The sequence below is a fragment of the Lutra lutra genome, chromosome 16 (assembly GCF_902655055.1).
Source record: "Lutra lutra chromosome 16, mLutLut1.2, whole genome shotgun sequence".
NCBI classification, from domain to species: Eukaryota; Metazoa; Chordata; class Mammalia; order Carnivora; family Mustelidae; genus Lutra; species Lutra lutra.
Window position 1 is genome coordinate 16,123,315 of NC_062293.1, and position 18,321 is coordinate 16,141,635.

Below are 18,321 nucleotides of genomic sequence, written 5' to 3' on the forward strand. Positions count from 1 at the left end.
GCCAATTATACAAGCCAATTAATAACAAAATCAAAGAAACACATTGATAATAACATAATAGTAGTAGGGGATTTTAAAATCCCCCCCACTACAATGGATAGGTCATCTAAGCAGAAGATCAACAAGGAAATAAGGGTACTGAATGACACACTGGACCAGATGGACTTCACAGATATATTCAGAACATTCTATCCTAAAGCAACAGAACACATGTTCTTCTCTAATCCACGTGGAACATTCTCCAGAATAGAGCAATACTGGGCCACAAATCATGTTTTAACCAGTACAAAAAGACGGAGATCATTTCTTCCATATTTTAGGACCATAGTGCTTTGAAACTGGAACTCAATCACAAGAGAAAAGTTGGAAAGAACTCGGATATGTGGAGGCTAAGGAGAATCCTACTAAAGAATGAATGGGTCAACTAGGAAATTAAAGAAGAATTTTTAAAAATTCATGGAAACAAATGAAAATCAAAACACAACTGTTTAAAACCTTTGGGATGCTGTAAAGGCAGTTCTAAGAGGGAAGTATATAGCAATTCAAGCCTTTTTCAAGAAACAAAAAGGTTTCAAATACACCTAAAAAAAGGTTTCAAACCCCCTAAAGGCTAGAGAAAGAAGAGCAAATAAAGCCTCAGCCCGGCAGGAGAAGAGAAATAATAAAGATTAGAGCAGAAATAAATGAAATAGAAACCAAAAGAACAGTAAAACAGACCAACAGAATTAGGAGCTGGTTCATTGAAAGAATTAGTAAGATTGGGGCGCCTGGGTGGCTCAGTGGGTTAAAGCCTCTGCCTTCGGCTCAGGTCATGATCCCTCGATCCCTGGGATCGAGCCCCACATCAGGCTCTCTGCTCAGCAGGGAGCCTGCTTCCCTTCCTCTCTCTGCCTGCCTCTCTGCCTACCTGTGATCTCTGTCTGTCAAATAAATAAATAAAAAATCTTTAAAAAAAAAAGAATTAGTAAGATTGATAAACTCCTGGCCAGACTTAATAAAAATAAAAGAGAAAGGACCCAAATAAATAAATAAAATCATGAATGAAAGAAGAGAGATCACAACCACACCAAAGAAATACAAACAATTATAAGAACATATTACAAGAACATATTATAAGAACAACAAATTAGGCAATCTGGAAGAAATGGATGCATTCCTAGAGACATATAAACTACCAAAACTGAATCAGGAATAGAAAACTTGAACAGACCCATAACCAGCAAGGAAATTGAAGCAGTAATTAAAAAATCTCCCAACAAACAAGAGTCCAGGGCCAGGTGGTTTCCCAGGGGAATTCTACCAAACATTTAAAGAAGAAATAATACCTATTCTTCTGAAGCTGTTTTTAAAAAATAGAAATGGAAGGAAAACTTTCAAACTCTATTACCTTGATCCCAGAACCAAAGACTTCACCAAAAAGGAGAATTACAGACCAATATCCCTGATGAACATGGATATCTAAATTCTTGCCAAAATACTAGTCAAGAGGATCCAGTAGTACATTAAAGGATTATTCACCATGATGAAATGGGATTTATTCCTGGGCTGCAAAGGGGTTCAATATTCACACGTCAATTAATGTGTTACACTACACATATAAAAGAAGGGACAAGAACCATATGATCCTCTCAACAGATGCCAAAAAAGCATTTGGCAAAGTAAAGCATCTTTTTAAAAAAATTTCACTTATTTATTTGGAAGAGAGAGAGATAGCAAGAGAGAGTAGGAGCTGCGAGGAGTGATTAAAACTCTTCACAGTGTAGGAATAGAGGGAACATAATCTCAAAATATCATAAAAGCCATATATGAAAAGCCCACAGCAAATATCATTCTTTTTTTTTTTTTATTTGACAGACAGATCACAAGTAGCCAGAGAGGCAGGCAGAGAGAGAGAGAGAGGAGGAGGAGGCAGGCTCCCTGATGAGCAGAGAGCCTGATGCAGGACTCGATCCCAGGACCCTGAGATCATGACCTGAGCCGAAGGCAGAGGCTTTAACCACTGAGCCACCCAGGCGCCCTGCGAATATCATTCTTAATGGGGAAAAACTGAGAGCTTTTCCCCTAAGATCAGAAACAAGACAGGGATATCTGGGGCGCCTGGGGGGCTCAGTGGGTTGGGCCTCTGCCTTAGGCTCAGGTCATGATCTCAGGGTCCTGGGATCAAGTCCCATATTGGGTTCTCTGCTCGGCAGGGGGCCTGCTTCCTCCTCTCCCTCTCTCTGCCTGCCTCTCTGACTACTTGTGATCTCTCTCTGTCAAATAAATAAATAAAATCTTTAAAAAAAGATTAAAAAAAAGGCAGGGATGTTTGTTATCATCATTGCTGTTCAAAATAGTACTAGAAGTCCTAGACTCAGCAATCAGGCAACAAAAAGCAATAAAAAGCATCTGAATCGGGAAAGAAGTCAAACTCTCTCTCTTTGCAGATGTCATGATACTCTATGTGGAAAACTCAAAAGACTCCACCCCAAAATTGCTAGAACTCCTACAGGAAGTCAGCAAAATGGCAGGACATCAAATCAATGCACAGAAATCAGTTGCATTCCTATACACTTAAAATGAGATAGAAGAAAGAGAAATAAAAAATTGATCCCATTTACAATGGCACCCAAAACCATTAGACAGCCAGGAATAAACCCAACCAAAGAGGCAAAGGATTTGTACTCAGAAAACTATAGAACACTCATGAAAGAAACTGAAGAAGACACAAAGAGATGGAAAAATGTTCCATGCTCACGGATTGAAAGAAAAAACATTGTTAAAATGTCTATGCTACCTAGAGCAATCTACACATTCAATGCAATCGACCTTGAATGGCCAAAAGAATGTTGAAAAAGAAAACCAAAACTGGTGACATCACAATTCCAGACTTCAATCTCTATTACAAAGCTGTAATCATCAAGACATTATGGTACTGGGTGCCTGGGTGGCTCAGTGGGTTAAGACATTATGGTACTGGCACAAAAACAGACACATAGATCAATGGGACAGAACAGAGAACCTGGAAATGGACCCTTAATTCTGTGGTCAACTAATCTTTGACAAAGCAGGAAAGAATGTCCAATGGAAAAAAGACAGTCTCTTCAACAAGTGTGTTGGGAAAATTGGACAGCCACATGCAGAAGAACGAAACTCAACCATTTCCTTGCACCACACACAAAAATAGACTCAAAATGAAAGACCTAAACATGAGACAGGAATCCATCAAAATCCTAGAAGGGAACACAGGCAGCAACTTCTTTGACCTTGGCCACAGCAACTTCTTTTTTTTTTTTTTTTTTTTAAAGATTTTATTTATTTATTTGACAGAGATCACAAGTAGGCAGAGAGGCAGGCAGAGAGAGAGGAGGAAGCAGGCTCCCCGCCAAGCAGAGAGCCTGATGTGGGGCTCAATCCCAGGACCCTGAGATCATGACCTGAGCTGAAGGCAGAGGCTTTAACCCATTGAGCCACACAGGTGCCCCATCCACAGCAACTTCTTCTTATACATGTCTCCAAAGGCAAAGGAAACAAGGCTAAAGTGAACTATTGGGACTTCATCAAGATCAAAAGCTTTTGCACAGCAAAGGAAACAGTCAACAAAACCAAAAGACAACTGACAGAATGGGAGAAGATATGTGCAAATAATATATCAGATAAAGGGCTAGTATCCAAAATCTATAAAGAACTTATCAAACTCAATACCTAAAAAACAAATAATCCAGTGAAAAAATGGGCAGAAGACATGAACAGACATTTCTCCAAAGAAGATTTACAAATGGCCAACAGACACATGAAAAAAATGCTCCACATCACGTGGGATCAGGGAAATACAATTCAAAATCACGATGAGATACCACCTCACACCAGTCAGAATGACTAAAATTAACAAGTCAGAAAATGACAGATGTTGGTGAGGATGTGGAGAAAGGGGAACCCTCTTACACTGTTGGTGGGAATGCAAGCTGATGCAACCACTCTGGAAAACAGCATCGAGGTTCCTCAAAAAGTTGAAAATAGAGTTACCCTATGACCCAGCAATTGTACCACGGGGTATTTACCCCAAAGGTACAAAAGTAGTGATCCAAAGGGGCACCTGCACCCCAATGTTTATAGCTGCAGTGTCTATAAACATTGTGGAGCCCAGATGTCCATCAACAGATGAATGGATAAAGAAGATGTGATACATATATCACATCTTCTTTATATATATATATATATATATATATATATATATATATATATATAGTGAAATATATATAATGAAATATTACACAGCCACCAAAAATTGAAATCTTGCCATTTGCAACAGCGTGGATGGAACTAGAGCATATTATGCTGAGAGAAGTAAGTCAATCAGATAAAGACAATTATCATATGATCTCACTGATATGTGGAATTTAAGAAATAAGAAGAGGATCATAGGGGAAGAGAGGAAAAGATAAAAGAAGATGAAACCAGAGAGGGAGACAAACCATAAGAGACTCTTAATCATAGAAATCATACTGAGGGTTGCTGGAGTGGGGGAGAGGTGGGGGTATGGGGTAACTGGGTGATGGACATTAAAGAGGGCATATGATGTAATGAGCATTGCATATTCTATGAGACTGATGAATCACTGACCTCTACCTCTAAAACCAATTAAACCAATAATATATTATATGTTAATTAATTGAATTTAAATAAAAAATATAACAAAAGATCAATAAAAAAAGGGAAAAAAAGTTATTCATTTGAGAGAGAGAGAGAAAGAGCAAGAGGCAGGAGGGTCAGATGGAGAGGGAGAAGCAGACTTCATGCTGAGCAGGGAGCCTGCGGTGTGGCTTGATCCCAGGACCCTGAAATCATGACCTGAGCTGACACCAAGAGTCAGATGTTTAACTGACTGAGCCATCCAGGCACCGCTGTTCTAAACATTTTTGTCTTTATTCTGTTCCTTTTTCTGTTTCTCCCCCACTCTCACTTTTGTGTGTATGTGTGTGTTAATCATATAAGCAATGAACCTCTGTTTCACACTTCAGGCATCTTTCTTCCTTTCACCAACCACATCCCATTAGCCCTCCCCCTTTATCACCATATAAAGGTCTTAATAGACCTTTAAAGACCAGATAAGGGTCTTAATAAAGACCCTTATCATCTGGACCTCGGCAGCAGCCTCTAAATTGTATCTCTGCCCCTGGTTTTTCTCTCCCCAGCATGTGTTTCTTCATTGTTTTCAGAGTAGACTAGTCATTGTCTACAGGATAAAGGTACTTATTTTCTATATCTGTATCTATATCTATCTATCTATCTATCTATCTAATCTATCTATCTATCTAGTAGGTTCCACACCCAACATAAGGCTTGAACTCATGACCCTGAGATCAAGAGTTGCATGTTCTGGGGCACCTGGGTGGCTCAGTGGGTTAGGCCTCTGCTTCAGCTCGGGTCACGATCTCGGGGTTCTGGGATCGAGCCCTGCATCGGGTTCCCTGTTTGGTGGGGCGCCTGCTTGCCCCTCTCTCTCTGCCTGCCTCTGCCTACTTGTGATCTCTCTCTCTGTCAAATAAATAACTAAAATCTTAAAAAACAACAACAAAAAAAAGAGTTGCATATTCTACTGACAAAGACAGCCAGGTGCCCCAGCATAAAGGAATCCTAAAATGCTCACCAGTAACTGGTAGGTGGCTCTGCAGGTCCTGGATTTCGTTTTCTTCAAGACTGAACCCAGTATTCTGTAGAACATTTTTTAGGTTACCGACACTAACCCTTCCTCCTTAATAAAAACAAGAAAAAGTAAATAAGGATGTCACAAATGAAAAATGCAGGCCATCATCCTTTCCTAGAAATGGAAGTACAAAGAAGCTATTTACAGCAAGTTGTATGGGAGTCAGAAAGAGCACATGATACCATAACTGAGCTTCTGAGAGAAATTTATACGAGGGAGAAAAAAGTAAAGAAAGAGTTTGGCTCCTGGTGAATTAGGCAAAGACAATCATGTTATTCTGGCCAAAAAGTAAGATTTAAAACTTGCTACAGTAACAACAGATTACCTACTTAATATAATTATACTTAAAGAAAAACACCAGTTAATAAGCCAGAATAACTGAAAACTACTGTTGTAGTTTTGATCAAGTCACTATAAAATAGGATTTATAGAGTCAATTTCAGATGAGTTAAATAATAAATGAAGAAAGTGAAATCTTAGGAAATCAAAGATTAAGTATATATGTTTTTTTAAACACTGTCTAGATAGTAAAGGACTTTCTAAATAGAAAAAAGAAGAAATCACAGAAGAAATGACTGACATAATTAAAACCATAAAAATGAAAAATGTCTATATATCAAAAATGAAACATAATGGACAGAGAGTAGATTTGTGGTTGCTCATCTGGGATGGCTGTGGGGGAATGGGGAGTGATAGCTAATGGGTACAGTATATTTTTGGGGTGATGAAATGTTCTAAATTGATTGTGGTGATGGTTATGCAATTCTGTTAGTAAATTAAAAACCAGTACACTTTAAATGGGTGAATTACATGGTATGTAAATTACATTTCAATAAACTTTTGTAAAAAATACAAGATAATAAAGTAAAAATGCAAATAACCACCTGGGAAAATATTTTCTATAGCTATGACAATTGTGCTAATATCTTTAATTTATAAAGTGGTCATTCAAATTAATAGGGAAAAAACCAAATTAATAGGGAAAGGGTTGGTTTCTGATAGGATAATGGGCAAAAGATAGAAACAAATAATTAAAAGACTGAAAGACAGAATGGTATAAAAACAGTTTATCTTCATTGATAACAAAAAAATCAAAACATTAATTAGATTCCATTTTTCATTTATCAAATTGGCAAGGATCAAAAATTGTGAAAATAATTTATTGTGGCCAGGGCAAAATTGGAACCTGTACTTTTATCCACTTACATTTATCGCAGCCTTAAACATGTTAAGATTTACTGGATTTACCAGAAGAATCTATCCAAAGAAAATGGCTTAAAGTTGGACAAAGATCACAGATATATAAGAGCAAATCATTGGAGACCTCCTAAGTGTTCAATAAGAAAGGAATGATTAGGTAAATTATAAATACGACCTGATGATAGAGCATTAAAAATGGTGTTTACAAAGAATTTTTAAATGACATGGTGGAATTCTTACACTAAAATTTTAGGATTAAGTATAGGATATATAAAATATACAGCAAAAGTTTAAATATCTATACATACATATGTACAAAAAAGAATAGAGAGAACTATAATTAAAAAAGGTAATATTACCCGGCATTATGGGTAATTGCATTTTTTCTCTGTACGCTACTTTATATATTCCAGATTTTTCTCAAATAGCCAAAAACACAGTAGAGACTTGGATATTTGTTGAATAAATGCATAATTTCCTGATTATTTATATAATCAGAAAAAAACAGTTACAACAATCTCAGATTTTGTCCTTATCCTTCTTCTCACTCACCTTTGAAAGATTTCACGCCCTCCAGTAATTCTTTCTCAAACACCTTTTTATCAGCTGTAAGATAAAACATTATTGAGTTTTTGATGATTCATAGAAATTAGTGTTTACTTTCAGAAAGGGGAAATTTAGAAATTCATCACAATTCATTCTCAGTGAAATGTGAAGTATTTAGAAAACTCAGTGTAGTGACTCTATCCCTGGACAGAATGCAAGGCTATTTTGTTAGTGGCTAGTTTGTTGAAATACACACAGCTTTTCCTTTCTCATTTTCTCCTCCCCAGTTTTACTTCATCTGTTCTTTGTTCAGCTTTCCCACCCTTCTATCCTTTCATTTTCTTCCAGTTTAGACTTTAGATTTCCCTGAAAGGGAAAGAAGTTGTCCTATGATGGGACCCTGACTGAAGAGGCCCCACGTCCCTAGACCAAAATTTAAATGGTAAGAACAGGATTTTTTTTAAATGCTAAGATTGAGTCTTTTAAAAAAATATTTTTAATTGACATAAAATGTTTCAAACAGTAGAATTTCTTTCTTTTTTAAACAATAAGATTTGTTTATTTATTTGAGAGAGAGAGAGAGAGCACATGGGGGGGAGGGGCAAAGGGAGAGGGAGAGAGAGAATCCTCAGGCTGACTCCCCACTGAGTGTGGAGCCTGACTTGGAGCTGGATCCCAGGACCCAGATATCATGACCTGAGCTGAAACCATAGTCAGTTGCTTAACTGACCAAGCCACTCAGATGCCCTAAAGAGTAGAATTTCTAATACAAACTTTAAAACGAACCTTCTGTGAAGTTTTGAGGACTTGAGGAGATAGGAGACACTGCAGACATGGTCCCTACTTTCCCAGAATTTAGGATAGTGCCATGCATAAAACAAATCTTCAATAAATATTTGTTGAATGAGTAAGCTTTTAGATATCAGTGAAATAGAACTTCAATGCTTACCAGAAACTGGCAGAGTTTTCAGAAGCTTTTTATGTTCCTTGTTTGTGATCTTTATTCCCATATCTTTCAGAACATTTTTCAAGTCCTCAGTAGGAATCTTCTCTCCTTCAGAAAGAAATACATATACATAATGAAACATCCTTCCCAGGTAGGGTTGGGGGGATGAACAAGGCACAATGAAGCCTTGTTTAGCTAATTTTCTTCCACATAAACTTTTATTTCTGGAAAGTTTCTCCAGACTCCACTGGCATGTTCATCCTTTTAGTTGGTCGGGACAAAAAAGTCTTAGGAGTCATTCCTGACTTCTCCCTTTACCTAGTTTCCATCAGGAAACTCTGTTGACTTTTTAAAATTATTTTTCAGAATTGAGATATAATTGACATGTAACATTATTTTAGTTTCAGGTATACAACATGATGGTTTGATATTGGTTTAAATTATGAAATGATCACCACAATAAGCCTAGTGAAATCCATTACAATAACTCCTTTAAAAATATATCCAGAACCCTAAAGATACAAACGTAGTGATCCAGAGGGGCATGTGCACCCGAATGTTTATAGCAGCAATATCTACAATAGCCAAACTATGGAAAGAACCTAGATGTCCATCAACAGATGAATGGATAAAGAAGATGTGGTACATATACACAATGGAATACTATGCAGCCATCAAAAGAAATGAAATCTTGCCATTTGTGACGACATGGATGGAACTAGAGGGTATCATGCTTAGCGAAATAAGTCAATCGGAGAAAGACAAGTATCATATGATCTCCCTGATATGAGGAAGTGGAGATGCAATATGGGGGGTTAAGGGGGTAGGAGAAGAATAAATGAAACAAGATGGGATTGGGAGGGAGACAAACCATAAGTGACTCTCAATCTCACAAAAAAAAACTGAGGGTTGCTGGGGGGAGGGGGGCTGGGAGAGGGGGGGTGGGGTTATGGACATTGGGGAGGGTATGTGCTATGGTGAGTGCTGTGAAGTGTGTAAACCTGGCGATTCACAGACCTGTACCCCTGGGGATAAAAATATATTATATGTTTATAAAAAATAAAAAAATTTAAAAGCCAAAAAAAAAATATATCCAGAATCCAACTACTTTTTACCTCTTCATTGCTTTCTGCCCTGGTAAGAATCACCATCATTTCTCACATGGATTACTTTAAAAGCCCTTTTAGGGCTCTACTCCCTACTGCTACCTGTTCTCCACACAGAATCCAGGAAGATCTAATAAAACCAGAGGTCAGATTATGTCATGTTTCTGGTCTAAAACCTGCAATGGCTTTCCATTTTTCTCAGGAAAAACCCCAAGTCCTGGCAGAGATTTCACAGTCCTGACCAATTTTGCGTCCACCACCTCTTTCTCCTCATCTCCTATTATCTTTTTCTTTCCTTATTCAGCCTCAGCTACATTAGCCTTCTTGTTGTTTCTTGAATAGTCCAGGCATGCTCTTGCCTTTGGGTCTTAGTCCATGGCCCCCTGCTACAACTCTTTTCCTAGAAGTCTTCACATGGATAAAACCCTCACCTCCTTCAAGTATTTGCTCAAATGTCACCTTTTCAAGGAGGCCTGATGATCTATTAAAAGCCACAAGTGCCTCTTTCCCCTTCCAGTCTCCTTTAGTTTCCTTTTCACTGTTTTCTAAAGCATCTGTCACTTCAAACCTACTTTGTAATGACTTATTTATAATGTTTATTGCTTATTTCCCCCGTAGCATGTAAGCTCCAGAGGATCAATGATCTTTATTCTGTTTGCTGATATATCATAACTGTGCAGAACAATGCCTGGCATGTAGTAAGTGCTGAATAAACAGTTGTTTGGTGAATAAAGGAGGAAGGAATCACAACTGTGTTAAAAATATAGTTCCATATAAAACTTCAAGACCACATAATATAATCTTCATCGTAACATCTCACTCACCTGTGATATTTTTAACTTCATCCATCAACACATTTAAGTCAGTCTTTCCATTATCTTTAAGATAAAAAAGTGCCAAAAAGATTCTTAGAAAAATTGTGAAACAGAAACCCAAAATTCAACCATTTAGAAACATTTTTCCTAGAAGTTTATTATTTTTTCATGTCATCAATTTAAGTTAATATAGCTCCTGCATTTTATGCTATCAAAATCTATACAGCACAATACATGAGGCAAGGTTTAAAGCACTCTCCTGTCCTTCAAGACAATCTGCTACTTATTAGGCTACTCTTTCCAGGCACTGAAATGACCTCTTTTCAGGGTCTGAAATAAAAAAAATATATATATTATCATTATTTTTCAAGATTTCATTTATTTACTTGTCAGAGAGAGAGAGAGCGAGCGAGCACAGGCAGAGGCAGAGGCAGATGGAGAATCAGGCTCCCTACCGAGCAAGGAGCCCAATGTGGGACCCGATCCCAGGATACTGGGATCATGACCCAAGCCGAAGGCATCTGCTTAACCAACTGAGCCATCCAGGTGTCCCTCAGGGTCTGAAATGTTTTGAGAGTTTAAAAATCTTGTTTAAAAATGATGCTTCCATTTTGTCAGTGCTAACTTTACCTTTGGGCTTATGATCACCTTGGTATCAAGTGACCCTCTTAAAGGACAGCGTGCTGGTATGCATGCCTGGCTGCTCTTAGGTTGCAACATGATAATCATCACGTTGATGTATTCAGTTAAATTTCCAGTGTATGATGACAACACTTTTGTTTTGCAGTGCCTATTCTCAATTGAAAATCTTTTTCATAGATGATGTACTTAATTTTTTTAGTATATTTCTCCAAGTCTGAAGTTATTAGAGGTCAGTGGATACATTTTTAGTAGTTTGTAAAATTGCAAGTTTGAGAAACACTGGTTTGCAATGTTAAGATAGTAGTTAAAAGATGCTACTGCTGGGATGCCTGGGTGGCTCAGTGGGTTAAAGACTCTGCCTTTGGCTCAGGTCATGATCCTAGGGTCCTGGGATCAAGCCCCGCATCGGGCTCTCTGCTCAGCAGGGAGCCTGCTTCCTCCTCTCTCTGTCTCTGCCTGCCGCTCTGCCTACTTGTCTGTCAAATAAATAAATTAAATCTTAAAAAAAAAAAAAGATGCTACTGCTCTAATAGGAAAGATTCTGTTTGGAACCTTAAGCTGTCTACAGACCTACTCTTTCTCCACTTATAACTTAGTCAACAGTGTCAATCCATCACCACTCAAACATGTTCACATTCTAATTTTATGTGTAATAATAATCCAAAGACTAAATTCCCCCAAGGGTGAGAAACCAAGAATCACTTTGTACTCCTACTATTACTTCAGCATTGGTTTAAGGGTCTGCACAAGATTGATGACCCAAAGAAATATTTACTTATAATTAAGTTCCAGTAAAATGCAAACATATTATAGGGGCGCCTGGGTGGCTCAGTGGGTTAAAGCCTCTGCCTTCGGCTCCGGTCATGATCCCAGGGTCCTGGGATCGAGCCACGCATCGGGCTCTCTGCTCAGCGGGGAGCCTGCTTCCTCCTCTCTCTCTGCCTGCCTCTCTGCCTCCTTGTGATTTCTGTATGTCAAATAAATAAATAAATCTTAAAAAAAATGCAAACATATTATAAAGAATGAATTAGCTTTGAAACCATACACATATCCTAGGTTCTCAGATATGGAATTTTTCCTTGCTTGTTCTTTTTTTACGTCTTTTCAATTACGATAATCTTTTCTTGGTATCCTTTTATAATTTTATAGCATTTATGATGATGATGATGAAGAAGAATATTATTATTTTATGACTTTCAAGCAGGATAAGGAAGAACCTTTAGTGGAGAATATTCTGTGCCTATAAAGGACAGATCCCCTTATGTCTTTTACTTTGTGGTCTCTAATCAGCTCCATTGAGGCCCCTGGACCCCTGAAAGAGTTTTGCATTCTGTCTCAAATGATGCCACAGATATACAAAGTAGTCTGTAAGAATTAGTTTAGAATTAGCCTCACACTTTAAATCATTGTGCTGGTATCTTTTCTCATGTTTCAGTATACTAGAAAAACAAGGCAATGACAACTATCTGCATTTATCGAACTGGTTGGTAGATTAAAAGAGCTATGAAAGGGATTAAAAAAAAACAAAGAAAAAGTCATTTTTTGAAAACTGCTTACCTCTTATTAAGGCAAATGATCTGAGGGTCTAGAACAGTGCCTGACACATCATAGGCATTCGATTCAAGTTTATGGAATAAAAGAATGAAAGGTACTACTGATTTAGAAAAGCCCCTATTCACTGACTTGGATCAATCTTGCATCTTTACTATTTCTTCAAGGGCACAGATGTCTCTTAAAATATCCTCATGAATTTTCTTCAGTTTTGCTGGCATGAGTCTAATGTATGCCAATTAATGACATGAAGTACTGCTATCTGTCTTCTTAAATTTATTAGTTCTGGAAGTTCATGGCAGTATGGCAGAGTGGCTAAGAGACAGTTTCTGGAGCCAGATTATCTGTCCATCACTTACTAGCTCTCTGACTTTAGGCACACTACTCAACTTCTCTATGCCTTCACAAATAAGTTTCCTTATATGTGAAATGGGAATAAAAAGAGAACCTGCTTTGTAGAGTTATTTGCAAGATTAAATAAGGTAATATGTGCAAAGTGCTTAAAACAGTGCCTTGCATATCAGGACCATGTAGTGTCATTCATTGTTATTTAATGCTGGGTTGGCAGTAGGGACTCAAAGATTAAAATCTGAGTATTCGGGGCGCCTGGGTGGCTCAGTGGGTTAAAGCCTCTGCCTTCGGCTCAGGTCATGATCCCAGGGTCCTGGGATCGAGCCCCACATCGGGCTCTCTGTTCCATGGGAAGCCTGCTTCCTCCTCTCTTTCTCTGCCTGCCTCTCTGCCTAGTTGTGATCTCTGTCTGTCAAATAAATAAATAAAAATCTTAAAAAAAAAAATCTGAGTATTCTCTGTTAGACCCTGGCATTCCTGTGAAGAGTGACACTTGCCATCTATATGGGGCAGCATTCTTGGTGATCCTTCCCCAAGTGATAACCACTGGGCCCAGTTTGGTAGCTATGCTAAAGGCCTCGCTCTTTCTTTTTCTTCCTCTCTTATACGTCCTATCTTCAGTCATTCCAGGTATGAGACCAGCCTTAAGTCCAATGTTTGGCTCACGGGTATACTGTCACTCAAAACTCTCACCATCAACTGGTAGACAGTCCTTCAGTTCCTGAACTTCTTTCTCCTTGAGATCAAGTCCCATGATTTCCAAGAAAGAGTCCACCTTATTTGGAGACACCTTCACCCCTTAGGGAAGAAAGGGATGAGACATGAAAAATATTTGCAATGATGTCAAGAGTGGGTGATTATAGATCATGCCTAGGTATCGGTACTATAGACAATGAAAAGCAAAGAAAAATTAAACCAACCAAGTCAATGTGGTTTTGGTAACTAAGTCAGGAATTCCTAAACCCTGATCTGTGTGTTTCTGTTAGGACTTTGAGGAAAACATTTAAGAGAAGAAAGTGAGTGGTTATGGGTATTTGTAAGTCATGGCAAAGAATAAAATCAGCCTCTTCACATGTGTTCACACAGAAGAACTCAAAACTTGCCAAATTAATGGAGAATTATAAATCCATCTATCCACCCATCCACCCATCCATCCAGCCAGCCATCTGTTGAGCCAGATAGACAGCCAATCCATGGATTTACTCTGTCATAATCCTCTGGGAAACTTTTAAAGAACATATGTTTCTAAATACTATCTCTGGAAATTCAAAATCAATATGACTGGAAAGGAGCCTAGCTATTTGAATGCTTTATTTCCCCCCTTGTGATTCTGATATACAGCTTTATTTGGGAACCACTGCTTTTCGGTTACTGTATTTAAATCATTTTGGTGATGGCAGTGTGCTTGAAGCATATAAAGAATAACCACTGACTTAACAAATAGTTGGAAAAGTTGGATTAATAATCTGAAAATTGTAAAACAGGATGAAATTGTGAAAATCAAAGCAAAGCTTGGTGACCTGTTTTACTTGCCTTTTCATCAAGCTTCTTACTCACCTTCAAGAGATTCTAACTCTTTCATTAATCTCTTCACATATACCTTTCCTTTGTCTGTAAGAAAGGGAAAAATTCAAGTTTCAGGCAATAGTGCTGATATTTAAATGAATTTAAATGAAACATGCGTAAGTTCAGAAACATAGACTTTGAAATGTTTTATTCTTAAAATTTATATTATTTTACTTTCAAGAATAAAACTTAAGAGTGGAGACAGCTGTTTGGTGAAATCATTTTGGTGATGGGGGCAGGGGTGGGAGGCATGTAATATTCCTTATAGAGAGAGTATTAGTTATAAAAAGTCCACTACTTAACTCTCCTTGAGGGTCACTGTGATTTTTTTATGCCCCACCCCCCACCACTATGATATTTTTAATGCTTACCATCGACTGGAAGCTTGTTCTGCAGGTTCAGGCCTTTATCTTCTGGGAGCGTTATCCCCATTTTCCCCAGAAAACTATCCAGGTTACTAGTATCAACCTTCTCACCTTTAAAAAGTAAAAGGTGGTAATGGTTGAAAAGCTGAAGAATAATGATCTTGTATTATAAAAAAAAATGTCCATATGACATTTGCTGATTAAACAATGAAGTAAACCCAACACGAATGGCAGGTAAGACATAATCTTAGAGCTTTTTGGCTGAAACAGTGATGATCAAATGTAGGCTGGGAGTCAGGAGATACAAACATTCACCAGTATATGGGTAGAGTGAGAGAACAATCAATAAAGAAAATAATGCTGCTGAAATATAATTTTCTGCCAACATTAAAATCTTGATTTTGGGGACGCCTGGGTGGCTCAGTTGGTTGAGCAGCTGCCTTCGGCTCAGGTCGTGATCCCAGCGTCCTGGGATCGAGTCCCGCATCGGGCTCCTTGCTCGTCAGGGAACCTGCTTCTCCCTCTGCCTCTGCCTGCCATTCTGTCTGCCTGTGCTCGCTCTCTCTCCCTCGCTCTCTCTGACAAATAAATAAATAAAATCTTTAAAAAAAAATCTTGATTTTTGCAGAGACTTCTTAATTATATATCATGGAACCATACGGGACTTTTCTCCAGGGGCTTCTTTCTAAGCTCAGACTGGCTCTCTGTCAAGCCTCAGGGATTCGGTGGGCTTCCTTGCTTCTCTTCTTGTCAGCTACTACCACCCAGTATACTTTTTGGGCTTCCCTAAGGGTGGCTAGGAAAATAGATGCAGTCTTCCAGCTTGTTTCTTTTTAGGGTCCCAGGAATACTAGCACATAGATATTTTTATTGTTAGGGCTTTAATATAAGTGCTACAGCGAGACAGAGAAGGGAACACCAGACTATCCCCCAAACGGGTAAGACACAAAGCTAACAAGTTTTGTTTGGTAATGGACTTGGTTTTAGTTGCTGGGTACAAGGGCAGGATCACCACTTATCCTTGCCCCCTGTAGCTATTCCCCAATCTGCTTGTGGGATGGCTATGCGAAATTTTCCTTCATGATGGCTCTTCCCTCTAGCTTGAAGAGGTGGTTTAGCAACAAAAACAACAAAATGGTAATTATGTGAGGTGAAGAATGTATTAACTAACCATATTGTGGTAAACATTGTGAAATACATATGTGTATCAAATCATCACGATGTATACCTTAAACTTACACCATTTTAAATATCAATTGTATCTCAAGAAAACGAGGGGGAGGGAAAGATGCTATTTAGGTAGACAGTTTGGACCTCCTAATCATTTCTAATTACAGAAAAAGAAAAGTCTTGCTTTTATTTATTTATTTTTAAAAAGATTTTATTTATTTATTTGAGAGAGAGTGAGCGAGAGAGAGCATGAGCAGGGTGGAGGGAGAGCAGGAGAGAGAAAAGCTGACTCCCTGCTGAGCAGGGAGCCCCATGCAGAACTCAATCCCAGGACCCTGAGATCATGACCACAGCTGAAGGCAGAAGCTTAACCGACTGAGCCACCCAGGTGCCCCCAAACTCTTGCTTTTCATCCTCTGGAACCATACTGCAGTGCTTCCATTGGAAGGATACTATCTGGGGAGTTAGCCAGTTTTCTGCACAAGCGCCTGGGAGGAAATGTTTACAAGGGTTGTTCCCCCGCTCGCCCCCAGCCCCGACTACTTCAGACCTCTTCTGTGATGCCTTGGACTATAGGAGCTTCTGATACCCGACCCCCCCAGTAACCAGCCAAAAGAATGACTCTTCAGACACAACAAAGCAGTTCTCTAGTCTGCTATGCTGATCACGTTTTGACAGACATGGGCCTTCTGTCTCAAGATTGTCTAACCACACCATTCATCTGTATCATTCCCATTCTTCAAAATATAAGCCTGCAACATTTTCTATCCTCTTGAATCTATTCTGTGTTTTACCACTCTGATTTTTCTTTCTATTTTTAACTTTCTTTTCGCTCTTCCCATAGTGCCCTCTCAGAGTCATATTTCATTAAGTATGAATTTTTCGATATCTTCAGTCTCTTTACATACTCTTATCTTCTTTCCTTACTGAACTTTGCCTGTTCCTGATATTTTCTTTTTTTATTTCATTTTTTTTCCTTGTGATAGAAAGCTGCTTTTTTTTTCTACATCCCATTTGCCTTAGGTCTTGCAATCTCTTAGATCCCGACTGCTGTTTTCTGGCCATACTCAAACCCCTCCTCTTGTGAGAATTACGGTATTTGGATTTCTTTTTATTGTCACTGACTTTTTGGTCATTAAGGAGCTTGTCCCATTACTCACAGTCTTCCTCTGCACCCACATTCCTGGCATCATTATAGGGAATACCAGTCTTCATATGGAGAGTTCATTCCACAACCTGGCCTCCAAATTTCTTGAGCTCCTTATCCTCCATGACTGTCTCCTAAATTCTATACTAGTTAACCATCATGGATAGCCTGAACTTTGTCATCACCTGGAAATGCTTTGCCTCTAAAACCTCAAATTCTAACCTATCTACTTTTGGCCAGAACCTCATATTCTTCCACTTCTTTTACTTCCTTACTCCTACCACACCCATTTCTATAGATACTTTCATTCCCTCCTCTCTCACTTTCCTCCAAGTTCATAATTTCCATCATAACTTCACTTCTCTTATCCACTAGAGAACTTAACCACTCTCTTGACTATACTTTTAATGCCTTTATGCTTTCATCCTTTTGGCACATCAGCCTTAAGAATCTTTGACTTTGGTGCAACTGAAGAATATCATAATCATGTGAAAAGTTGCCATTACTTATTTTTTAATTTTTTTTCAAATTAAATTAAATTCCAATTCAACTAATTAACATGTAGTATATTATTAGTTTCAGAGGTAGAGTTCAGTGATTCCTCAGTTGTGTATACACCCAGTGCTCATTATATCATGTCCTTGTCTCAGTGTCCATCACCTAACTACCCTATCCCGCTGTTGGCAAGGATCTGGAGAAAGAGGAACCCTCTTACACTGCTAGTGGGAATGCAAGCTGTGCAGCCTCTCTGGAAAACAGCATGGAGTTTCCTCAAAAAGTTGAAAATAGAGCTACCCTATGACCCAGCAATTGCCATTACTTATTTATAACATCCGACTTTGGTTAGACTCTTGGCACTTCTCAGCAGGGTTTTCATATATATATTCCTCAACTCTAGTTCCTGTTCTCTATCAGAGCTATCCCAAATCATCCACACTTTCCTTAAAGTCTTGTATCTCGCCACTTCTTTTCATAGATAATTCTGTTTCATAGATGATTCTGTTTCCTACTATACAGAGAAAATTGAAGCTTTTAGGTAAAATCCTCTGAATTTTACCTACACATGTATGTAGATTCTCTATATCTGTATCCTTCCTGACTTGAAGTCTGCTGGCCTCAGAAAAAGAGGTGGCCTCAGATTCTTACATATTTTAACTGCCTAAGGTTCAGTCTCCCTTAGGTGTCTTACAGGAGCCTCAAACCTGGTATGACCAATGGAAACTGTATCTT

General features: G+C 38.4%; 1 protein-coding gene across 7 annotated transcripts in view; it reads right to left on the reverse strand.

Moving 5' to 3' along the window:
• The window catches only part of EFCAB3 (EF-hand calcium binding domain 3), a 249,031-nt gene that overhangs the window by 65,549 nt on the left and 165,161 nt on the right, over positions 1 to 18,321 (reverse strand). For 6 of the 7 annotated variants that reach the window (XM_047708870.1, XM_047708871.1, XM_047708868.1 and 3 more), the window contains 7 exons: positions 14,781 to 14,885; positions 14,401 to 14,454; positions 13,537 to 13,641; positions 10,309 to 10,362; positions 8,382 to 8,486; positions 7,439 to 7,492; positions 5,630 to 5,734 (listed from right to left, as the gene is read on the reverse strand). In XM_047708870.1, the coding sequence (XP_047564826.1) occupies positions 5,630 to 5,734; positions 7,439 to 7,492; positions 8,382 to 8,486; positions 10,309 to 10,362; positions 13,537 to 13,641; positions 14,401 to 14,454; positions 14,781 to 14,885 (582 nt within the window). The remainder of the gene's footprint in view (positions 1 to 5,629; positions 5,735 to 7,438; positions 7,493 to 8,381; positions 8,487 to 10,308; positions 10,363 to 13,536; positions 13,642 to 14,400; positions 14,455 to 14,780; positions 14,886 to 18,321) is intronic. The other variant, XM_047708869.1, reaches the window with a different exon arrangement.